Raw genomic sequence first — 26,068 nt, 5'->3', positions numbered from 1 at the left:
CCAACACATCTCACACAATGAATTTATGGACCTGGTAAAAGCAAGCAGGCCAGCTGGCAGCCCTTCTGACTCCTGTCCACCACAAACTTTCAAGACAATTCTTTTAGCAACCTCTGCACCTACTCCAGTAAGAAGAATCATCAACGATTCCTTAACTCCTGGAATATTTCCAGAAGAACTCCAAAAATCACACATACGCCCTTTACTGAAGAAAACAACCTTGGACCCGCTGAACCCTGACAACTACAGACCCATTACAAATGGACCTTTCCTGGGCAAACTGATAGCAAGAGCTCTCAGACTTCCAAACAGGATTCCGTCCGGGAATTGGCACTGAATCTGTCTTCTTGCCATTTGGGATGACCTAAAGAATACAGTTGACCGCAGTGGGGTTGCTGCGCTACTCCTCTTGGACCTCTCGGCTGCCTTTGACACGGTTGACCATGACACTCTGAAACAAAGACTCTATGAAGCTGGCAAAGAGGGAACTGCTCTAGACTGGATCACGTCCTACCTTCAAAACAGAACTAATGTCATCCATACCCTACCTTTCTCGTGCAAACCATACTACACAAAAGCAGGGGTTCCTCAAGGTTCTATCATCTCGCCCATGCTTTTCAACATCTCCGGTCATTATTGGTACTGATCAATCAATTTCACCTCACGTGCTATAACTAGGCAGATGACACACAAATACTTCTTCAACTCGAATTTATTTATTTATTTATGTGATTTATATAGCGCCTGGCTACCCGGAGCCTTCCCCGCGCTGACGATAAGAACTGTAGTGAGAGAGTGGCCCATTAGTGGCTAGATGGGAATAGCCAGGTTTTTCCTGAATGTTAGTTCGATGTTCTGCCCTCTGAGGTCCAACATAAGAACATTCCACAGTTTTGGGACCAAGTGGGAGGAAGAGCTACCTCCCCATCTGGATCTTTTGATTCTGGTGAGGAGGTAAGCTTGGGAGGATCTTAAAGATCTCGAGGGGGTATAGCACGAGATCAAGGATCTAAGTTTCGGTTGGCCTTTGTTATTTATAGGTCTGTGAGCAATACAGAGGGCTTTAACTGTTATTCTTGATGCTATAGGAAGCCAGTGGAGTAGTTTCAAGGATTCTCTAAATAATGCTTGTCTAGGGAGTTTAAGCAGGAGCCTTGCAGCAGCAATGCCCCAAAGACATTGAAAAATCCCCAATTTTCAGTTGTCTCAGAGCTGTGGATCAGTGGATGACTTGGAGCCATCACAACTTGAACGCGAGGATTCGTCGACCGGCGCCAAAGTTATTCCAAATAGAATGTTGCGGATTTCCTATGGAAACAGGGTCCTAACTATAACTACCTACTGGCGACCGCCAGTAGGTAATATATATATATATATATATTCACTAAAAAAACCATAGGTTTCAGGCACGTTATAGCTAGGAATTAGCATTTAAAAAACCTCAGAAATTCACTGAAAAAACCATAGGTTTCAGGGGTGTTATAGTTAGCTGGACTTTTCACTCTTACAAAACCATTGAAATTACCCCGTTATAGTTAGTTCAGCTAACTATAACTCGCGCGCCCGCAATGCACTGCTGATGACGTCACATATTACATCACTCATGACATGGTCAGTGACATCACTCATGACATCACTGATGACATCTCAAATGACATCACTGATGACATCATCCAGTGAATGTGTGTTATTCTGAAAATTAAATATGTTTTATATATGTATATCTCAAAGTCGATGGAAGAATAAATGGGTATATAAGTGTCTAAATGGATGATTTGTTTTTGAAAAATTGATTGTGTAACTGACTGATTAAGTGTATCATAGTGAATACATGGCTTAGTGAGTAATGTTTAAATATGTAAATATCTGTATCAGTCTCTCACTTTGTGTATAAGTGGCTGCATGGGTTGGTGAGTAGCTACATGGGTGTCTATATAGGTTATTAGTTGGTTTTTTGAGTATCAGTATGAGTGTCTGAGTGTCTGCATGGTTCGGTGGGGGGTATTACGTAGTGCATAGGTGCATGAATGAGTGACTCACTGTTTGTATGTGTTGAACACAGCATGTGTGCAGGACTGTATGGGTGGATGAGTGTGTGTATGGGTGTGTTAGTGAGTGAATGACTGTCTCAATAGTGTCTTTATGAGTAACTACATATGTTGTAAACTAGTATATGTGACTATTGGTGTATATATGTGAGTATATGTGAGAGTGAGAGATTGAAAGAGTTCCTGTATGAATAAGTATGTGTTTCTATAAGTGATTGTTTAAAAGACTAAGTATGTGTAAGTTTCCGTAGAAGTAAGTATGGTGGTGTGTGTATAACTGTATATGCAAGTAAATGTATGTTTGATTCTTTATTAGCATGAGTGACTGTGTGTGAGTAACTCTATGGATGAGTGGCATTGTGTAACAGGATGTATAGGTGTATGAGTACATATGATGAGTGAGTACATGTATGAGTGACTGTATAGGACTGTTGGTGAATGACTGGATGTGTATGTGGATCTTAGAATTACTGAAGAGGTTGTTGTAACTGGTATTGGTATGTCCATTGTTTTGAAAATTTTAGTCTCTATTTTTGAATGTGTGTATCAAAGGTTATATTAGGGTGAGAGGAGGTCTGCCACTCTATCACAAGGATGATGTCATCAGTGATGTCATCAGTGATGTCATTTGAGATGTCATCAGTGATGTCATGAGTGATGTCACTGACCATGTCATGAGTGATGTAATATGTGACGTCATCAGTAGTGCATTGCGGGCGCGCGAGTTATAGTTAGCTGAACTAACTATAACGGGGGAATTTCAATGGTTTTGTACAAGTGAAAAGTCCAGCTAACTATAACACCCCTGAAACCTATGGTTTTTTCAGTGAATTTCTGAGGTTTTTTAAATGCTAATTCCTAACTATAACGTGCCTGAAACCTATGGTTTTTTCTGTGAATTTCAAAGGTTTTTTAAATGCTAATTTCTAACTATGCCTACAGAGATAGGACATGTGAAGAAAGAAGAAAAAATGCACAGAAAGAAACAAAAGAAGTGCAGAAAGAAGCAACAGAAGTCCTCAAATACGAAGATAAGTGCAGGAAGAAGGATAACGTGCAGAAAGAACAAAAAGAAGAGCAGAAAGAAGCCTTGTTGCAAAATCATCCTGTACCCTCAACTTTTTCAGACGGATACTGGTGGTAACTGAGTCTGACTAACCAGTCCTAGAGCCAGTGCTATGTTAAAAGACACTTAGAATACAGTGAAAACACCTACATACACTAGGGAACATTATGCGTTGGGGTCCCCCTGTGATTAGCATGACCTCCTCTGTAAGCCCCTAGTGTATAATAGGGCATGGGGATTAAAACTACCTCTTAAAACAGGCCACAGGGCGTTTTTGCACACGTTAACTCAGGCCCCGTCCCCTCCCTTCACCACTGTGTAAACACGCCCTGTGTCCATTTTTAGTTGGGAGATTAAGTTCATTTGAATCCTGAGGGTCCCTAGGGTCCAACTAGCCCACTAGGTACCTCCAGTAAGTGCCACAGAGCTGCGTTGCAGAGAGGTGTAAAAAGTGGCACGGCCTGGACCACCTCTCTGCAATGCAGCTCAGTGGCGCTTACTGGAAGCACTTGGTGGGCTAGTTAGCCCCCAGGGGCCCTCAGTATTGAAGGGAAATTATATCCCCAATTTAAAACGTGCCATAGTGCGTGTTTGCACACGTCACCTCAGGCCCCGTCCCCTCCCTTCACCACTGTGTAAACGCGCCCTGTGGCTGTTCTAAGTTGAGAGATTAAGTCCCCCTGAATCCTAACGGTCCCTAGGGTCAAACTAGACCACTAGGTACCTCCAGTAAGCGCCACAGAGCTGCGTTGCAGAGAGGTGTAAAAAGGGGCTTGGCCTCAGAACACCTGGTTGCAGCGCAGCTCCCTGGAGCATACTGGAGATGCCTGTTGGGGGCGCGTTTGCAGAGTGCTGCACGGAGGGGGCATGGCCTCCGGCATGATGCCAGTCTTTTATTTATTTTAGTTTTTTAAGAAGGGGGGCTGTTTGGTTCCCCTTCTTATTCTAATTTATTGGCCCTGATGACCCCATCCCCCAGGGCCAGTCTCCTAATTATATTTTTTTGACCCCAATCCCCAGGGCCGGCCACTGTTTTTTATTATTTTTAAAAAATATATATTTATAGACACACCTAGGACATGCTGGACAAACCGTACGTACCTATCACCATGACGATTTGCGTGATATTCATTAAAAGGCGACTATGCATGCAATGAATCCACGTGGAATGTATTTACACCACTAGTGAAGCTCTGACATGTCTGATGCCCTACCGTGCCTAATCCTGGTAGACACCCTTGTCGTTTATTTATACAAACATGGGTAGCTATTGACGGGCACATTTAATACACATGCACACCAAGCCATTCAAAGGGGATTCAACAAAAATTCGACCAAAACTATGCAAGAAACCCCCCTCACGGTTAATAAAACACACATCCACTGCCGGATGTGTAATACTTTTTATTTTACTCTCTGGAAAGGGGACGAACATCACTTGAGAGTCACAGCGTGCTCCTGACAGAGCCCAATGCTGTGTTACACCCACCATTGCCTGCCGAGTGCCACACACCTCTGTGTTGTATTCCACTAGCTAGTGCATATGCTATGACACTCTCTAGCCCATGTGCACTGTAACACCACCCCGTGAATATGTCATGCCACACTTGTCTTCGCACGGGTTATATTGCCCCATCTAACGTGCCTTTCTCGATGCCTATGTTATAACGCACAGTGCTATGCCATACATATTACAATCTGGGATCCATATCTTTGTCACAGTGCATATGCAACGTTACACTCCCCAGCACATATTTTATATTACAACTTTAGAGACTAGTTAGGTTACACAACACTGCCCTGTGCATATTACACTCCAAGGCGCATATCGCATAGCACGCGCTAGTGCCTGTGCTATCTCGCGCTCTCCAATGAATCTGTCATTGCGCACAATGTATTGCATATTATTTTTCACGCCCGGTTCATCTTATATCACACTTTTTGGTGCATAGTTTATACCATACACTATATCTAGTTTTCATTTTCAATCGTGCTCTCAGGACTATGTTCTATATAACACTGTGTTCACCTACCCTTTTCACGGGCATTACATTTTGCGATAGGGGGTGGAGGGTCAGGGGGTGTTTCTGCCAAGTGAGCCCGGAGTCACAGTCACAAACGTCCTCTTCTTCCTGAATAAAAGTGAGATTATGCTGCATACTTGTTCATATTTTAAGTAGTTCGCACAGACACAATGTTTTAAAAACAATAAAGTTCCTAATACCCGCCTTCTCTGAACAGTTAGCTTGCTGCCCCATCCCCTTCCTCCCTATCCTCTGTTGTGTGAATCCATGGACTAGCCTCCTCCCTCCTGCCATGCATGGTCTGATGTGCTGCCACTGCCCTCAATTTAGTATGATGTACCAGTCCACTCCTCCTGCCCTCCATTGCCCAATTCTATGCCCCATCATTGACCTCCTGCTTAAACTCTGTGCTTAGCTTGCTGCCCCTATTCTCCTTCCCCCTGCCCTCCGATGTCTTTGTGCATGCCCCTGCTCCATCCTTTTTGCCCACCATGTCCCATGGACCTGCCACTCCTATCTACTCTGAGTGTTCTGTTGAGCTGCCACTCCCCTCCCACCTGCCTAGCATTGTCAGATGACTGTAACCTGTCCCTGCCACCTCCACCCTGCCTGTCCACATGCCATGCCCCTATCCTCTTCCTCCTGTCCTACATGGTCCATTGTACTGCCACACCCTTCTGCCCTCCCTGGTCTGTTGTGCTGCAACTGCTCCTCCTGCCTGCCCCGTGTGGTCTGTTGTGAGGTCCCTTCCCCTGAACTTTCTTGTCTGTGCACAGGTCCTGACCCTTCCTTCTATCCTCCATCGTCCTTTGTGCATGCCCCTCCACCCTCCTTCTTGCCCATCATAGCCATTGTGCTGCCACTAACCCTCCCACTTGCCATGCATGGTCTTCTGTGCTGCCATGGCCCCTCCCACCTTCCCTGTGTGGTCAGTTAGCTGCCCCTGACCCCCTCCCACCTTCCCTCCATGGTCTGTGTGTATGCCATCACAGTCTCACTGTTGCTCTTCATGGTGTGTCTTGCTTCTAGTGCCCATCCTGCCTGACCTCCATGGCTATCTTGCTGCTCCTGCCCTGCCCCCTTGCCCCCAGCCCTACTCCCTCACTCCTGGCTTGTCTGTTCCATTGTAATGCCCCTGATCCGTCCCTCCTGCCCTTTATGGTCTGTTATACTGCAGCTTTCTCTCCTGTCTGTCCATTATGGTCAGCTAGCTACCATTGCCTCTTGCCCCTCTTTTCTCTGTTGTCCATGTGCATGGTCCTGTCCCCTCCCTCTTGCTTTCTATGGATTGTTGTGCTGCACTCCCGTCCTGCATGCCCTGTGTGGTGTATTGTGCTGCTGCAAACCCTGATGCCTGCCCTGCAGGGTCAGTTTGGTACACCTCTCCATGTCCCTCCTGTCCTCTGTTATCCAAGTCCATGACCCTATCCCATTTCCTTCCATGATCCAATGTACCATACTTGCGAACATTTTGAACTTGGTAAGAGGGAGATTTTGAAAAAAAACTGGGGTATTGATTTTCCCCTTTGAGTTACATTGAAAAAGAGGATATTGTAGACAGGAGACAGATCAAATAAAGCCCATTTGAGCTTAAAAACATTGGACGTTTCCTGGCTGAATCGGGTCTGTTGGCATGTATGGTTGTACTACCATTGCCTCTTCCTTCTGCCCACAATGGTCTATTACATTGCCACAGCCTTGAAGGAGGGTAGATTTTGTATCACAGGGGCCCCCTGGCCCGTTCTGTCCACACCTGAAGTATGAGACCCTTGTCCTTGCCCTGCCAGCTGCATTTGTAGGCCGTATTAAATTGACCAGCGGGTCCTGTGTTGCTATATAATTATCCTGAGACATCCTTACCACTCAGCCAGCATAAAACCCCTGTGTAGGCCCTTCTGTTCAATATGTAGGCCTCTTTGTTAAATTGACCATAGCTCTGCAATTTTAGTGTATAGCAGTCTGAAGGCAGGTCTGCGAGGCCTTCTGATCCAAACTAGTAGCCCCCACCCTACCCGAGTGCTCCGTGCTCGGTATCAAAGTTCAACATCCCGCTGAAGCTGTCGACATACAGTAGGCTGCATCCTGGACTGGTACTTGCTTCCTGGGCAGGTTTCCCGCTTTTAAGGAAGTGGCAACCGCAGAGCGTCAAGTTAGGAGAACTGAGGAGATTTTATACATGAATATATTGAATTCCCGTACAATACCCATTATTTTCTGCTTGCTCTATGGAACTTACGATAAGCGATTGGCCTGAGAGACTGACCTTTTCACCCAGTCCATTGTCAGCATTAAGTGGGTAAATGACGAAATGTCTGGTAAAATCTGCAGACGAAGCTTTTGGGTAGCATACGTAAGTAGATGTAGCGTGCAAAGGAGCCCACAAAATGATATAAAAAGGGAGCACCCACAGATATCGACGGACTACCTCGCCGTCTGTATGTAGGTTAACAGGCAGTGCAGGTTTTCCCCAAGAGCTGGGAGCTCTTGTCTTCCTTTGCTTAAAATGTCTTGCTCTGCTTTGCTTGAAGTATCTTATTCTATTTTACCTATGTGAAATGTCATGTTATGTTTAACCATTGTTCTCTTTACTTTTGCATTTAAAAGATTTTGTATTGTAATTGCAGGAATGCTTGCTCTAAGAGTAAACGTGAGTGTTCCTAGGTAACATTTTCCTTGGTGTAACTTGTTTCTCATGATGCATTTATAGATGTGTTTTCTCTCTCTCTCTCTGTCAGTACATTAATTGAGATACAGAGAATATTATGACAGCTGTATGATTATCTGGATTCTGTATTTTGTACTTTATGTCTCTATTCTGCGGTTTCTTTGAAGTTGCATCTTCTCATTAAACTGCCATTGTATTCTGCCTCCAATTCCATGTCTCATATGTCTGTTTTCTTCATTTTTGGAGCAAGCGTTCCTAGGCACCCCGGCTCAAATTAAGGTGCCCCTTTTGTCCCTGACTCACTCTCCTGCTCAGTTCTGTGGTGGCTCCCGGGGATCTGGGGACCGCCCCTAGCTTCCTTGACCCGTAATAGATCTTCCCTCCAACAGCCTCTCTTGCAAGTCCTGTATTGTTGGTTTGTTGCCCCTGCCCCCCTTTCCACTGCCCTCCATAGTCTGTTGTGCTTCCACGGCCCTTCCTGCCTGCTCAGTGTGGTTAAATTGTTGCCTTTGCACCCTCCTACCTGCCTTCAATTTTCAGAGTCCGTGCCCCTGGCCTCTGCCTCTCAACAGTATCCTAATGAACAACTAGATTGCTAACATTCTATATTTATTACAAAAGTGTGGAACGCCTGACATCATCTTGATGTCATCAAAACTGTAATACCTAGAGCATTTCCTTTAGAAATTACATATATGAGAGGGTCTTATTGGCATCAAAATTATGGTTAGTGCTCTAAAAGACTAAAATAAGGACATATTTTCTGAGTTTTCAAATAGCGACAAAGCACTTTTAAATTATTTGTTATCTTTATGTTTTTTTATCCAGTTGACCACTTGATTAAATGTTGCACTTAGGGGAGAGGATGTGGTGTTACTTCCAGAACTGCAGACTTTGCAACTGGGGAACCAGGTTGAAGTTTCTGCTTCAGCTCGACATTCTGTGATTCTGGTCAAATCACTTAGTCTCCCCATGTCTACAACCAAAATGAATTTGTTCTTGTGTGATGTAACCAATGCTCATGTAAAGCACTCCAATACCTGACAAGTCTGCACTATATAACACTGCAAAAACACAAAATAATAAGTGTTTTGCACACTTCTGTCATTGGGCTATATTTGGGCTACATCTGGGTGATTTTGGGCTACATTTGGGCTCTTTTGTCTCCGGTGGCCATCTTGGGAGATTTATTTGTTATGAAGTAATTTCCTCATGTACTGCAGTCTCCTCAGTAGGAAATGCTTTCAGTTTTTTACTTTGATTCCATCATGAAGGTATTCAGATATGTCACACATTTGCCATAAATTCTGAATGTTAGCACTCTAGTTGCTCATTAGATCACTGTAGTAAAACTACTGTTCACCATGGAAGTCTGCTCCTGGTATTAAAAGTGCATGTTTCAGTCTGCATGTCAGAATTTTTTAATGAAATAGAAGAGGATTTGAGAAGTCACTCAAAATGTGCCCTCATTTTCTTTCTTCAGCATTAATCATAATTTCTATGGCAAAATGAACCTCCTCATTGTGTTCCTTTTTAAATTAAATGTTTTAAGTGTTACCAGTTTATTCCAATCAAGATGGCTTCAGGTGTGCCTTACTTTTGTCATAATGAAGACAGTAAGCGCTCTAGTTGTTTTTAAGAACATTCTGGGACATTCTGTCATTGGGCTATACTTGGGCTACATCTGGGTGATATTTGGGCTACATTTGGGCTCTTTTGTCTCTGGTGGCCATCTTGGGAGACTTATTTGTTATGAAGTTTCCTAATTTCCTCATTTACTGCAGTCTCCTCAGTAGGAAATACTTTCAGTTTTTTACTTTGATTCCATCAAGAAGGCATTCAGATGTGTCACACATTTGCCATAAATTCAGAATGTTAGCACTCTTTTTGCTCATTAGATCACTGTAGTAAAGCTGCTGGTATTGAAAGTGCATGTTTCAGTCTGCATGTCAGAATTTTTTAATGAAATAGAAGAGGATTTGAGAAGTCACTCAAAATGTGCCCTAATTTTTCTTTCTGCAGCACTAATCATACTTTTTATGGAAAAATGAACCCCCTCATTTTGTTCCTTTTTAAATTAAATGTTTTAAGAGTTACCACTTTAATCCAAGCAAGATGACTTCAGGTGTGCCATACGTTTATCATAAGTAGGACTGTTAGCGCTCTAGTAGTTCTTTGGAACACTCTGGGAAGCTGCAGTAGAACACAAAGGAATCAACTGACAGTCTCTGCCCTTGTTGGATGTACATGTTTTACTGAGAATGTCAGACTTCATTCTCACATGACTGAGAAAGATAATGTGAATTTACAGAAAATAAGCTCTCAGTTTAGCCTATAGATCACCTTCCAAACCTCTGTGGTAAAAGCATGAGAAAATATTTTTCTCTCAATCATGATATCCCAGCAGAAGGCTTTTTCACATGGTGAAATCACCTTAGAACATACCACAATTCCTAAAATGAGTATGGTACCATCAACAAATGATTTATAATGTAACGAAAGTCTTAAAACCTTCTATTAACTGCAATGCTTTTTAATGAGGTGCTATCATGTATATTGGTCCCAAGATGGCTGCCAACACTTCTTGGATGAAGTGCTGACAGCCAATCAGATCTCAGGATGAGATGTGTGGTTAGGCTCCGCCCACATATATATATGCTTTTAAATGCTATTTTCTCAGGAAATACTGAACAGATTTACACCAGACCTGCAAAAGGCACTTCCTTGACCTTATGGCAACCTCTCTGCCAAATTTCAAGTAATTCTGTTCAGCCGTTCGGGCTGTAGCTGTGTCTAAAGGTCCTATGGAAAAATGCATGGGGAAAACGCGTTTTGGGACCCCCCTTTTTTCTCGGCCCCTGCTTGACGAATCCCCCCGAGACTTTCAGGGTAGGAGCGGAGCGTAGCGCCCCACCTATTTTGAAAATTTCGCGAGGATTCGTCGACCGGCGCCAAAGTTATTCCAAATAGAATGTTGCGGATTTCCTATGGAAACAGGGTCCTAACTATAACTACCTACTGGCGACCGCCAGTAGGTAATATATATATATATATATATATATACATATATATATTCACTAAAAAAACCATAGGTTTCCCACACGTTATAGTTAGGAATTAGCATTTAAAAAACCTTGCAAATTCACTTAAAAAAACATAGGTTTCACACATGTTATAGTTAGCTGGACATTTCACTTGTGAAAAACCATTGAAATTCCCCCGTTATAGTTAGTGCAGGCAACTATAACTCACGCGACCGCAATCCTCTGCTGATGCTAATACTGTATTTAGACACTTATTTACCCATGTCTTCTTCCATTAATTTTTAGCTATACATATATTACAAATATTTTTTTTTTCAGAAAGACACATATGTCATCAGTGATGTAATATCTGACGTCATCAGCAGAGGATTGCGGTCGCGTGATAATCCTGTCAAAAGTTATCAGGGAATAATGAGTGGAAAAAATGCCGGACATGTTGAAAGAGGCGATTCTGCATGTAATTCCCCATTTTCACACGGAAACTCAGATTAGCAGTGTGTACAGTTTCTGATGAATGCTCAGCCTGGGGTAACTGTAGTTACCGGGATCAGCACACACCTCACTCATTACCAGGACACGTGTAATTGGGCATTTACCTTGAAATTGGTAGTGTGTGGAGATCCAATCCCGGACTGTGGCAACCAACGGCTCCTCGTGTGATCTTCACTCGCCATCAGCGATGTTGACTCTCTTTGATGAATGTAGAGTCTCTCACACGACTGTTTCAGGGGTGTAGATTCCATTACAGACATTGTAGTGAAGGACACGGCATTTAAAGGGCGGCATGCTTGTGGACTGACGGGTGTGGGGACATCTGTGGAAGGGCAAAAAAGAACTGCTAACTGTGTTGTATTTCTTAAGTATTTTGGCTTCCTTGTTTGATGAACCGGTGATGTTTTTCTTTTTGGCTAATAGATGTTTTCAAGAATAAATGTAGTTATAATTAAGCCTCCATTTCCTATAATAGTCTTCTTTCCTGGGAATTATGTCCTTCATGCTCCTGCCCTTGTTATTTCAAAGTCTGTCAATTCAGGACAGCAAAGATTCCCCGATGTTAAGATCTCACAGAGTAATGTCTTATTCTCTCCGATATCACAAACAAGAACCAACCGTAGCGGCGACTATAAATACATCTGCAGTGTTTCATGTTCATTGTGACTGCGCAGTTAAATTAAACTGTATCGCTGTTAACTCGCATTATAGTCCTAAGCAAATTTTTCATATGTTGTCTCTTTTTTTCAACAGATCCCAAGAGGAAGTACAAGGAACATATTAAAGATAAGTACAGAGGGATGAAAGATAATGACGGTAGAATCGGTGAAACTGTGACTTTAAAAGAAAGGTATACAAAGCTCCTCATTTTAAAGCACCACCGTAATAAGAAGGATAAAGAACATGAAATAATGTCATGTGGAGAGAGACATCTACGGCTTATGGAAGAAAGAGCTGCAGATTCATACTATAGCATCCAAGATTTATTTTCCCCTGAGAAGGATGGACACGTCCCCAGAACTGTGGTGCTCCAGGGAGTGGCTGGGATCGGAAAGACGATGACTGCCCGAAAGATCATGTTCGACTGGGCATCGGGCAACCTCTTCCAGGACAGATTTGAGTATGTGTTTTACATCCACTGCAGAGAATATGACCAGCTGAGTGCAGAGAGGCCGATCGCTGACCTCATCATTCCCAGCATTGAAGGGGAGCCGCTTCTGTCAATGAGTGACATCGAAGCCAACCCCGAAAGGAGGCTCTTCATCATCGACGGCTTCGATGAACTTAAACTCAATGAAGATTGGCTGTCCGATGATCCTGATAAAAAATCTCGAGAGGGTAAAACAATCTTCAGTTTAATCAGGGAAGGGTATCTAAAGGATTCATATAAAATAATCACCACCAGGCCAACATCTTTGGATGCCCTCGAAAAGTGCGTGAAGGATGAACGCCTCGCAGAGATACTTGGGTTTTCTGAAGATGGCAGGAAAGAATATTTTACAAGGTTCTTTGGAGATGAAATACAAGCTGCAGACGCTATCGAAATTGTAAAAGAAAATGAAATCCTCTACACCATGTGTTTTGTGCCCATCGTGTGCTGGATTGTTTGCACTGTCATCAAGGGGCAGATGGAAGATAAGGAGGATTCTTTCTATGATTTGAGAACAATTACTTCCGTCTACTTGCTTTTTCTTTTCAATTTATTAAAGCAGCAGAGTAAAGACTCTGTGAAGCAAGACATTACCAGTAACTTGAAGAGTCTGTGTGCCTTGGCTGAGGAAGGCGTCTATCAGCAGAAAATCCTATTTGATGAAAATGACATAGTTTATCATGGTGTAGACATACCGGCCCTACAATCCCTCTTCCTGAACAATATTATTTTTAAAGAATTTACCTATACGGTCAGCGTCTACAGCTTTATCCACTTGAGTGTTCAAGAGTTTTTTGCTGCGCTCTTTTACAAACTAGAAGGTAAGGATGCAGCCGCACAGACCACAGAGTCTCAGCAGCGAGGCGTGACCCGCTTACTGAAGGAATACACAGAGTTAGAAAACAATCACTTGATGCTGACCGTGCGCTTTCTGTTCGGCCTTCTCAACACAGAGAGACTGGATAAGTTAAACAGGAAATACCAGTGGAAGGTTTCACCAGAAATCAAACTTGCTCTAAAGGCGTGGATAACAGAAAAACTAAAACTAAAACAAGGAGAGGAACTCACTAGTCACACCATGGACTTATTCCACTGTTTGTACGAGACTCAGGATGAAGAGTTTGTGAAAACAGAACCTGTATGTGTGAAACACATACAGTTAACACCCAGGGAGATGAGGCGCAAGATGAGTTCCATGGATTTCAGAGCCCTCGCATTCTCTTTAAAGTATTCAGGAGTCGAGAGCATTGATCTACAGGCCATTACAGTGAGGCCTGAGGATGTCAGAGAGTTGAAGCCGCTTTTAATTAAATGTTCCACCCTTTGGTAAGTCTCTCAATGCGTATATTTCACAACGCCTGTGTTTTAGAGTAAAAATAAAAATTGATAACATGTTACTTCCTGTCAGGGATGCACAGCATAAAACACAGGAAATCACATTGTACCCTTGGTGGAGCATTGAGTTTGTGGGTGTGTTTATCGTTATCTTGTATTGCGCATCGCTGCACCACGCTCGGCACTTTGTTTCATGGCACTTCTGTGGCTGCAGTGACTGTATAAGCCCCTGTGCTGCTGTGAGTAAGAAGCACAGCTCACCTTCTGAGGAGCAAATTCATATTTCACACACTGCCTTGTCGAGGCCCCGTACTCCAAATAGGATTCTAGAGGAATTCCATAAAGACAGGTGCAGTGTCCAGATGTATTGCTCGTGTGTGCCATTCCCTCGTGGAATTCCTGCTATCATAAATCAATCCCCATGGAATAGAGAATTACAGTGTGGACTGGAATTACACGTGGCATTCCCAATTCTGTCTGACATAATGCACACACTTACCATTTCCTCTTAGCGTGTGTTAAATGTTTGTGGTAAGTGTAATGTCCGGCGCGCGTGAGGCGTTCTAGCCTTCCGCGCTGCCGGGGTGCGCTGGCGCTGACGCGTGACGTCAGACGCTAGCGTGTATAAATAAAGAGGCGTGGCCTCGGCGCGGCAGTCGGGAGACGCGTGTAAAACCCAAAGTACCGGCTCCTGTGTTCTTTTAGCGCGACCGCGCAAGCATGCTAATTAGCGCGTTAGACACGCTACACTGGCGACGAAGGGTGTATTGAGCCCTGCATTGCTGTGCATTTGCCCCACCGTGTGGTATATCTGCCACACAAGTATCCTGGGCCTGTGGCCGGTGTCCTGTCCTTGAGGTGTCCCGGCTGAGCATGCTGGGAGACGCTGAGAGCGCCCTGGAGGCCCATCCTGCAGCCTGTGGAGACACTGTGAGAGCCTTGGAGCCCCATCCTGCAGCCTGTGAGGGGTATGTCTCGCCTGGGTGGTGACAAGCCTGATGCCACGAGGAGCCCGACGACGGCCGCACTCTACCCCAGAGCAGGCCCAAGCCTGGTGGGATCGCCTAAGCCCCTGAACACCCTGAGAGCCCCGCTGCTGACTCCTGGAGGTACTCGCGCCCACTGGATGGTGTAGAGGGTCGGTGAGGGAACACGCGCGACGCCCAAAAGGGGGTGCCCACCGATCGTTTTCGGCAAAGAGGAGAGGTAGCCGGCTTCCACCACGTGGTGCGCACGTGCCTAGATGGCGTCGATTCCCGCCATTGAGCGGTTTGTCGTTGACGGTGCCCCGTCGTCCCTTGCCCGCGCTGTAGGGATTGGACAGACCTCCTACAAATTTATTTCGAAGGGGCAGGCATCTCGAGAGAAAGACGAAGAGCACTGCTACTCCACCTAGGAGGCAAAGACATCCACCGCATCTACAAAACCCTCGTGGAGGCAACGGCGAAGACTTACCACACGCTGCTGAACGCTCTCAACGCCCATTTCGAACCCATGGTGAATAGAGACTATGAAAGATTCATCTTTCGTCAAGCCAAACAGGAGGCAGAAGAGTCCCTTGATGCGTTCCATGGCAGACTGAAGGAGTTAGCCAGCACGTGTGGGTTCCGAGATGAGCAAGAGGAGATTTGAGGGCAGATCATACAAGGGTGCTACTCGTCCAAGCTCCGAGTCACGGTCCTCCAGGAAGACGGAAAGCCCCTCGCGGACATCCTCACCCTCGGACGGTCAAAGGAGCTCTCGCAGGCGAGGGCCTCGCACATGGAAGCAGCCCTACATCGCCCCATGAAGACGGAACAAGTGCAGGTGGCGGAAGCGGTGAATGTGGTACGGCCCAAAGGGAGACCGGCCGGAGGGAAAAGACAACCGGAGATGAAGAAGAAAGACTGCGGATACTGTGGCGGCCAGCCCCACCGCATACAAGATTGTCCCGCCAGAGGGAAAAAGTGCAGCACCTGCGGGTGGATGAACCACTTTGCGGCGATGTGCCGGTCCACCAGAGTCAAGAAAGAGGCGGCCCATGCGGTGCAGGAGGGGGCGGACAGCGAAGACATGGACGATGACACCGAAGGGTACCCAGTCCATTATGTGTTTGCGATCAACCAGCCACACAAGAAGAAGCGCAGACTTCCAAAATGTCGCATCTTGGTCCAACAACAGGAGGTAAAGGCGACAATTGATACAGGGGCATCCATTGAGCTGATGGCCGCCAATGTCTATCACCAACTGCGCACCAAGCCTCCGTTGCGAGAGGCGAAGATCCGAGTGTTTGCGTATGGCCAGAAGACACCCATCCCTCTCATCGGGTGCTTAAAGACAGAGCTGCAACATGGAGAGAGGAAGATCAGCACCACCATCTATGTCACAGAAGAGGGCAGTGGGATGCTGCTGAGCGGGCAATTGGCCGAAGAACTGAGACTGATCTCGTTTGCCATGGCCGTGCTGGAGGAAGAACTGGACACCATCATGGAAGAGTTCGGGGAAGTTTTCAAAGGCATCGGATGCCTGAAAGGGAAGGAAGTGTCCTTACACATCGATCCGTCGGTCCAACCAGTGGCGCTGAGGCATAGGCGAATCGCGTTCCATCTGAGGCAAAAGGTCGAGGAGGAGCTGGAGGCCCTGGAGAGACAAGGCATCATTGAGAAGGTCAGCGGGCCAACCCCGTGGGTATCCCCGATCGTCATCGCCAGGAAGCCGAAACAGCCGGGACAAGTCCGCATCTGTGTGGACATGCGCCTCCCCAATGCCGCAGTAAAGAGAGAACGACACCTGACGCCCACCATTGATGACATCTTGGGAGAGCTGAACGGGGCCAGGTGGTTTTCGAAGATGGACCTACGATCAGGTTATCACCAGCTGCCACTCCATCCGGACTCGAGGTACATAACCACGTTCTCCACACATGTGGGCCTCAGACGGTATCGGCGTCTCAACTTCGGCATTTCGAGTGCCGCCGAGGTATTCCAAAATACCATCAGAGAAGTCCTCAGCGGGCTCCCCGGAGTGCTCAATGTGAGCGACGACCTGCTGATATACGCGTCAACCATAGAGGAACACCACCAGCGGTTGAGAGGGGTCCTCAAAAGGATTCAGGAGTCAGGCCTGACCCTGCACCGAGAGAATTGTCATTTCCTGCAGAACAAGATTAGCTTTTTCGGATACACCTTCTCGGATCAAGGAGTTGCCCCAGACCCGGACAAGGTGAAGGACGTCCAAGAAGCCCCAGCCCCAACAAACATCTCAGAGGCCAGGAGCTTCCTGGGCATGGTCAACTTCTGCGGCCGCTTCATTCCGGATCTCTCCAACTTCACCAAACCTCTCAGGGAGTTGACCAAGTCGTCGACCACATGGCAGTGGGGCCCAGAACAAGAGCAAGCATTCCAAGCGACGAAGGCGGCTCTCTCGGCGGACACTACACTCTCGTACTTCGACCCTGCGAAGCCCACCAACGTGGCGGTGGACGCCAGCCCTTTTGGTCTGGGAGCGGTGTTGACTCAACTCCAGAGCAACGGAGAGTGGGCCCCCATCGCCTACGCAAGCAGGTCTCTGACCGAGACAGAGCAGCGCTACTCGCAAATCGAGCGAGAGGCCATCGCCATTCACTGGGCCTGCAGACACTTTCATGTATACGTGTATGGCCACCACTTCACGGTGGCAACCGACCACAAGCCCCTCATACCTCTCTTCCAAGGGTCAGCCTCGAAGCCGCCACCCCGGATCGAAAAGTCGATACTCCAACTACAAGGGTACGACTACAGGGTGGAGTACAAACCGGGGGCCACGAACCCGGCGGATTATCTGTCAAGGCACCCGCGGAAAGCCACAACGGAAGAAAAGGAAGAGGCAGAGGACACAGAGGAGTACGTCCGGTATGTGACAGAGCGGTCACGACCCCTCCCGATGAGCCTAGCCGCAATCATAGAAGCGTCGAGAGGCGATGATTGCTTGAGGGCAGCGGCGGAGACCGTCCTGTCGGGGGATTGGAGAACAATCCAAGAATCGCTAAGTCGGAGGACCCCCCAAGCCAAGCTGACGCTGGAATCCATCTTGAGAGTGAAGGGTGAACTGTCCGTCGACGCCCAAGGATGTCTTCTACGTGGTCCGAGGCTGGTCATGCCGGCCAGCCTTGCCCAACAGGCAGTAGACCTCGCCCACCGGGGGCATCAAGGGATGGTGAAAACGAAGGGCCTGCTCAGAGCCAAGGTATGGTTCCCTGGCATGGATGCGATGGTTGAGCAGGCGGTGAGAACCTGCACGTGGTGCCAAGCGGCAGGACAGCCGGATCGCCCTCACCCGGTGGCAACCGAAGACAACCCCTAGAGGCCGTGGGAGTGCGTGAGCGCTGACTTCGGACACCTCCCAGATGGACGGTACGCATTGGTCATCATCGATGATTTCACCAAATACCCAGAGGTCGAAATCGTGGGGAGCCAGACAGCCACCGAAGTAATAGCGAAGTTTGAGAAAACCATCGCCACCCATGGCATATTCGGGGTAGTCAAGACTGACAATGGACCCCCCTTCCAGGGGCAGGAGTTTGCAGAATACCTCAAGAGTTGGGGTATCCATCATCGCAAGGTGACACCACGATGGCCCCAAGCCAATGGAGAGGTGGAGAGGTTTATGAGGACACTCAACAAAACCATACGCATAGCCATGGCCGACGGATCTCCACTGGAGAGGGCGGTCTACAGTTTTCTGAGGGAATATCGGATGACCCCCCATGTCACAACAGAGGCAGCGCCCGGAACAGCCACCATGGGAAGAATAGTGAGTGACACAATCCCTCACCACCCGACTTGGATTCCGGCACAAGCCACTAATGAAAAGACTCTCGCCAATCGGACGCGCTTGAATGACCAAGCCAGCCGACGAAGGGGAGCTAAGGAGTCCACGATACAATGGCAGGATCAAGTGTATGTGAAGGACCGCTACCCAGGCAGCAAATTCAGACTTCCTTTCGAACCACAACCATGGATCGTCACCCGCCGGACAGGCACGATGGTGACCGCCCAAAGGGGAGCTGAAACGGTCACCCGAGATGTGTCCTTCTTCAAAAAAGTCCATCCAGGGACACCCTCACGTCCCGGGGCCCAACCAGAGGGACCCGGCCCCGACCAGCTGAGCGGAGACCAGGAGGGGGAGGACGGCCGGGTGGAAGATTGTGACTCCCAGTCTAGACCAGCCACACCTGGGGGTAACCTGCCTGGCTGCTCCCCGTCCCGGGAGGAGTATAACACCCCAAGGCGCAGAACCCCCGAGGTGGACCTACCCAGAGGCGGCCAATCCCGCTACAACCTGCGGAAAAACCCGGCCCCGTCGTCCCAGTTGGCGGACTATATGGTGTAACCTGAAAGGACTGGCAGACTGGTAACAGACTCATCGTTGGTTTTGATTCTTGTTTTGATTTAATGTTTTATAAAGGTTGGAAGGAGTGTAATGTCCGGCGCGCGCGAGGCGTTCTAGCCTTCCGCGCTACCGGGGTGCGCTAGCGCTGACGCCAGACGCTAGCGTGTATAAATAAAGAGGCGTGGCCTCGGCGCGGCAGTCGGGAGCCGCGTGTAAAACTCAAAGTACCGGGTCCTGCGATCTTTTAGCGCGACCGCGCAAGCATGCTAATTAGCGCGTTAGACACGCTACAGTAGGGGTAGGAAGGACAGTTGAAAGGGACGTGGAAGGAAATGAAAGGCAAGTTATGGTATTTGTGAATATCCAAACAGTTGTAAACTTGTAGATTGCTCAAAAGTGTGAGTTACCTTTTTTTTCTGGAGTTTTATATAGTGTGAACTCGACCCGAAAGTATCAGAGCGCTTTACATGAGCACCGGTTACGATACAGACGGACACATTCATTTTATTTGTTTGGCAGGGGGCAGATTAAGTGATTTGCCCAGAATCACAGGATGTTGAGCGTCCCTGCCGACACTCAAACCCAAGTCCCTAGCTTCAAGTTCGACCGCTGTAGCCGTTAGGTCACATCCTCCCTTTGCGAATCTGGACCTTGCTTTTTTATTCCACGGATCAGGAAAGCCATGTTAGGTGGCCGGGCGTTTGGCTACTTCACAACGTCTGTTTGAATGCCTTACCCAGCGGCCACGTGATACTGTCTGTAGGAGGCTGGCTCTCTATATAGTGCACTAAAATGAAGTACATTGTGCAGAGAGTCCAGGCATCTCTTATTGGTTTACAGAGACAAACAAGAAAGCACTAAATGCTCTCTTTTGCGGCAGTGCGGGCGAGCAGTTTAGGCTTATCAGAGGGTAGCGCTGAGCATTTGTGGTACTCACAGAGGCAATAAATGAGGCATACACTCAAAGAATAAATCTGAGACCAATTTATGAAAATAAGGTGGATATATCTATATAAATTTTAATACCGAGAACTTTGTAAACAAGTAAGTACTTTTTGAGATATTAAATTTCACAGGTAAGTAAAATGTTCTCTTACATGCGTTTTTGCACGTAATGCTTTCCTATGGGCGAAAAAGACATATACGGTATACAGGTACTTGCAGTAGGTTTTGGGGGTCCCCTTCAGGACTTAAGGTGGAAGGGGGTAAGGCCCAAAGTACTACATGCAGTTAGAGTGTGCCAGCCCTGGGGAGTTGGGGTGTAGAGGTGCTGTTCGGGTTGGTAGTCTTATGGGCTACACCGAAGGAGAGAGGGGGGAAGGCACCGAAAAGCAGGCAGCAGAGGGGTACTTGAGGACATGTCCGGGAGCTTCCAATGGGGGGTCTCAGTTCACCAGGGTCCTGGGAGCAAGGCAGCACAGTTGGGTCTTGCGAAGCCAGAGGGGTTAGATCGGCTGGGCTGGTGCATTGTAGGTCCTTGCTGTTGTCGGTCTCGCCAGTTGAGAGTGCAAAAATCAGGATAGCTGGGCCCCTCTGAAAGTCGGTCTCTGCGATGCTGATGTCCCTTGATGACTGCTCAGTCGCTGTGTCATTGGAGTCCTAATTGGACTCAAACTGTTTTATTGAATTACCCTCCATGGTGTAATTGTCTTGGAATAGGTGATTAATCTTGTTTTTTGTCTTCTTTACCCCTACTTGATGACTATTGTGTATTTATGTCCTTCCTTCCATCCTATTGGAAAGCGCTCTGATATCCCTCGGGATATTGTTTGCACTATATAAAACTTTATAAATAAATAAATAATAAATGAACAGGCTTTGGCTACTGCAAGGGGTCCGGTACTCCTGATATTGGTACTGCGCGGCTCTGAATTGATTCTGGCATCTTCTCACTTGGTGAAGAGAGGGATCTGACCTCCTGGAACATAGTGACCTCTTCCTGGGGGGCTGCTACGTTGGTGCAACTGGGGAGCGGCAGCACGGTAAACCTGACTCTGCTGTTTGGTGCCTGTGGACTACAGGGGAGTAGCTGCTCTACTCCGGGGGAGATTGCTGGCAATTTGCGAAGGGCTGGCAGTCTATCAGGGTACTTGGTAGAGGCTCAGCTGCAGGACGAGTCGGTTTCTTCACGATTGTTGAGACTGGTGCAGGCACGCAGGGTTTTGGTGCCAAAAAGTCTACAGCTAGTTTTCAGTTCTAATTTTGGCGGCTCTTCTTTGTCCTCTTCTTCTGGGTCTGTCGAATCTGAGTTCCCTGAGTCAGGGGTGCCTTCTTAATACTCAATTTCGGGGAGTGACAGGGGAGTGACAGGTAGTAGTCAATGGGCTAGTCACCTTTGGGTTGACTACACCCCCTATATGACCACTTCCTCTGGGAAATGGTCATAACCCTAACCCAGAGAACCTGATTCCACCAAAAACCAGGATGGTGGAATTCTCGGTTCGAGGCATATGAGCTGCAGATAGTACACTTGTGCATAGATCGCCATCTGGTGTTGGGCTCGGATGCTTGCACCTTGTTGTTGTCTTCGAAGAAGTCTTTTGTAGTCGCGAGATAGGTGACTCCTCCCTTGGACGATAGTGCGCATGGGCATCGACTCACCCTCAGAATGTTTTTTTCCACCATCGGGTTCGGTTGTAAACTCTGCGCTCCGGTTTGGCACCATATTCTCCAAACCTTTTCAACGCGCAAACCATCATAAACTCGACGGTATTGTTCTTGATTGCATCATCTTCGACGCGCTCCTCAAATATTCCATTCCGGTTGTTGATGCGGGCCGCTAGGCCTATCGACACCGTTCGGGACTACGGATCATGGAAAAGACTCCATTTAAAAAATGCCCCCAGTGTGGAGCCAAATTCCAACACAGTGACCACCACAAGGTCTGTAACCTGGGTCTCTCGCCCGAGCACAACGAGAATAATTGCCAGGCCTGCTCCTCATTTCGATCCAAAAAGACCATCCGTTTTCGCCGGACCCGACGACACATCATGGCCCAACAAGCAGCTCCGGTACCGGTGGGCATCTTCGATGAAGGCCCGATGTCCCGGAAGAGGATTCTGAGGATCTGGAAATCGTGTCCGAAGCAGACAACTCCGACTCAGACGACCACATCACTCCAGGTCAACGAGTGAGTACAACTGCCACCTGTAAAAAATAAGGCCCTGGTCAAGAATTCGCCTGCTGGCCCCAGTCGCGACTGAAAACAAGCTTCTGAAGCCCCCCCCACCCCGGGCCCAGCTCCGAAGATAAAGAACAAGCCTTCCGGCGGTTCGGGACCCAGCAAGCCGCATATCAGTGTCCCACAAGCGTCATTGGCACCGAAGCTGTTGCACAGCCTACTCCCAAAAAGACGTCGGCACCGTCCAGCTCCGCGTCGAAGAAAAAGGCATCGGATCCGAAACCGAAACATTCGGAAGCAAAAAAGATTTCCGCCACCACATCGAAGCTGAAGGATTCAAAACCACCTTCCAACGATCCGGAGCAGAAATCCAAACCTCACTTGGACCCAAAAAAATCGGCGCCGAAAGCGTCTACCGAAGAGGAAGAACTTTTTCGACCGGATCCTATCGATCCGAAACAAAAAACACTCCACATAGACCCTAAAGACACAAGAAGAGGAAATTGGACGCCCCAGGCATTCCTGCAGTGCCCGTAAAGAGGAAGGACTGTGCTACTTCACCTTTACAACCCTTTTCTCCTGTTCTTCCTACTAAGCCTGTCTCTCCTCCACACTCTCCTATACTTCCACCAAACTCACCACTACCACAGGTTGATGAAGATTTAGGGGATGGGGGAGGCAACAAGGACCCTTTTACTGACCCCGATGACGATACAGACGTACCACATGACAATTGGGACGATTATGATGACCCAGTAGATCCTCCAGACCTCCCTGATCCCAATGCATACCCAACAAAGCCATCTGCCCCAGATGACAATATTGGTTTTAGTCAGTTTGTAAATAGGGGGGCTCAGTACCATGGTGTCCTAATGCATTCGGAACCCACGGAGGAGGATTTTCTTATAGACACCTTTGAACAGTCACTAAAGACTGTACAAACCCTGCCAATGTTAAAAGGTGTCATTAAACATGCCCACGACATACTCAAAGACCCTGTTAGGGGAGGAGGAGCCTAGCGCGCATCCAAGATGGTCGCGTGAGCACAGGGCTCCCCGGACCCTCGCTGCTCCTCGGAATTTATCCTGACAATATCCTGACGTGGTTTGTGGAATCTGGGAGATGACGACCGGCTGAGCACGTATCTCTTTTCAGAAATTTAATCGGACCTGGGAATCCAGAGTTATCGTTGTTTGAACTTTTGGGACCCACCCGACGGAGGTGCCCGGGGCGAAGGTGGACCGTGGAGCCGTGTCGCAATTGAACAACAGCGGCTGCGGCTCGGTGCCAGGGGCCGCTTGAACACTTTCGGTTTCACTTTCAGACCTCAGGGGGCTGGCCGATGGAGCGCTTGAGGTGGCGGGGTGTTTCCTCGACCTCTGCACAAGGCTTTTTCCCCACCTGCCACTAGAGTGCCTATCGCATTGGGCCCCCCCGCACCGCCATATTGTTGCCTCGGGTGAGGCGCTGGTTTCCAGGGCCTGTACCTCAGCTACTTTGATCGGCGGTCCCCCTCGGAGTCCGCGACCACATGGGGGGCAAGGGGGGCCCCGAGGGGCGTAAGACTAAGGCCTCCCTCCGTGGGGGATCGGTCCAGACCAACAACATGGACCGCTACACTCAGGGCAGAGGCTCCCCTGGAACGGCCGGTCCCTCCTCAGACGCCGCCGGTGGTGGCGCATCTGTCTCTTCGGAACTTTCCCTACAGGACATCATGGGCGCCATTGATGGCATCAGGGAGACCATCGCCACGCAATATGAGGCCCTGGCCCGCAAGATCGATACGGTGGCGATTGATGTCACCTTAATACGGGCGGATCTCTCCAAAACAAACGAGAGGGTTCAAACTCTTGATGCGCGGACCTCCACCCTTGGTGCGGATGTGTCGGGCCTGCAGGCCGCGCTTGGTGACATCAAGGTGGTCAATGATCAGATGGCCCGGCGGCTGGAGGATTTCGAGGGACGGGCCCGACGCAACAACATTCGTGTCGTCGGCGTACCGGAGTCCTCCGACGACCGCCCGGTAGACCTCCTGGTCGAGGAACTCATCCTCCAGCGGCTGACCCCCGCGGGATTGAGTAAATTCTTTGCCGTTGAGCGGGCTCATCGAGTTCCGGGCGGGCGGCCACGGCCGGGTGCCCCCCCGAGGCCTATCGTGGCCAAACTGTTTTACTACAGAGACCGGGATGCGATTCTACAGGCCTCACGTGTCCATGGCCCGGTTCGACATGAGAACTCATCCATTAACTTTTATCCGGACTTTACTCAACTTGTCCAGAAACAGCGGATGGGATTCCAGGGGGTGAAACGTCGTCTTCGTGAGTTGGGCCTAAAGTACTCTATGCTCTACCCTGCCAAACTCCGAGTGGAACATGAGGATCGGACTGCCTTCTTTGACTCTCCTGTGGCCGTGAGTGACTGGTTGGACTCTCTACCGGACAGGGTTGGCCGTCCCGGGCCCTCTGCAGGTGCCAACGGTGACGGGTCCCTTTTGGAGTGACTCTTGGTCCTTGATTTTGCCATTTTGCACTGCTCAGCTGGGTTGTACTTCTTTGGTTCAGTGTGTTTTGTTAGGACCAGTATGGGGGGCGGGCGGGGACGGGTCCCTTTCCTCCTCCAGGGTCTTTTTGTAGACTGGGGTTAGTTGGGCGACAGGCACACTGCAAGTTGGGGGGGTTTTTTGGCCCGCAGGGGTGCAGGGTGGGGGGAGTTGGGTGTTGGGGGGAGTGGGGGGGAAGGAGGGGTTGTTTTGTCGTGTGTTTTTTGTTTGCAGGGCGAGGTATTGATTTTCTTCCACTTTTGGGACTTGTGCTACTTGCGGGGGGACCTTTGATCTATTGGAAGGGATGGGGGGGACGGGTTGAAGCTGATGTCATGGAACGTCAATGGGTTGGGGGACCGTATCAAACGGGGCGTAGTGCTGCAGTATCTGCGTCGTCTGACTCCCGACGTGGTGTTTCTCCAGGAGACGCATCTGGTTGGTAATGTCTGTCATGCAATGAACAGGGGGGGATACCGCCTCGTGGCTCACTCTGGTTTCACAACTGGCTCCAGGGGGGTGGGCATTCTCCTGAGATCCTCACTTCCGTTGGAGATCACCAGGGTAATCTCAGATGACAGAGGGCGTTATGTTTGTCTGACTGGGAGGTGGGAGGGACATCCCCTTGCCCTGGTTTCAGTTTACGTCCCCCCGGGCCTCCAGAACTCCACCTTTGCGGACTTGGGTCGAATGCTGCTTGAACTTCCGGACAGTCTTCTGCTTATGGGCGGGGACTTTAACTCGGTGGTCTCAGGTGACCTGGATCGTCACCCACCCAGGGCCCTCCCCGCTGCCCAGGCTTGGCTAGGTGGTCTGTTGGAGACCTTCGGTCTGGTGGATAGCTGGCGATTAATGCATCCGACCCAATGTCAATACACCTTTCACTCTGGGGCACATGGGAGTCTTTCTAGGTTAGACTATTTTCTTATGCCCGCGGCGCAGACGGGTCGAATTCGAGAGGTCAGGCACTTGGCGAGGGGCATCTCTGATCATTCCCCGCTGTGGCTTCTCTTTGACACCGAGTCGCGGTCCGCAGGGCGGATCGCTCCTATTAACCCGTGGTACCTGCGAGACCCTACGACTCGCGACAGTCTGGTTAAGGCGATGGACCAATATTTTCTTGAGAACGAGGGGTCGGTGTTGTCTGCAATGTCCCTGTGGGAGGCCTTTAAAACAGTCATCCGCGGACACGCCCTCTCCCAGATAGTGGTGGCTAAGAAGCTTAGGAGTGAGGC

The 26,068-nt window shown here is 48.5% G+C and overlaps 1 protein-coding gene across 4 annotated transcripts in view; it reads left to right on the top strand.

The window, feature by feature from the left end:
- The window catches only part of LOC146808616 (NACHT, LRR and PYD domains-containing protein 12-like), a 493,486-nt gene that overhangs the window by 138,407 nt on the left and 329,011 nt on the right, over window positions 1-26,068 (top strand). For all 4 annotated transcript variants that reach the window (XM_085623630.1, XM_085623628.1, XM_085623629.1 and 1 more), the window contains one exon: window positions 12,093-13,815. In XM_085623630.1, coding sequence (XP_085479756.1) covers window positions 12,093-13,815 — 1,723 coding nt within the window. The remainder of the gene's footprint in view (window positions 1-12,092; window positions 13,816-26,068) is intronic.

This window comes from Triturus cristatus, chromosome 8, assembly GCF_964204655.1.
Source record: "Triturus cristatus chromosome 8, aTriCri1.1, whole genome shotgun sequence".
In the NCBI taxonomy this organism is placed as follows: domain Eukaryota; kingdom Metazoa; phylum Chordata; class Amphibia; order Caudata; family Salamandridae; genus Triturus; species Triturus cristatus.
Note: the sequence above shows the minus strand (reverse complement) of the source record. Positions and strands in the feature narration are given on the sequence as shown.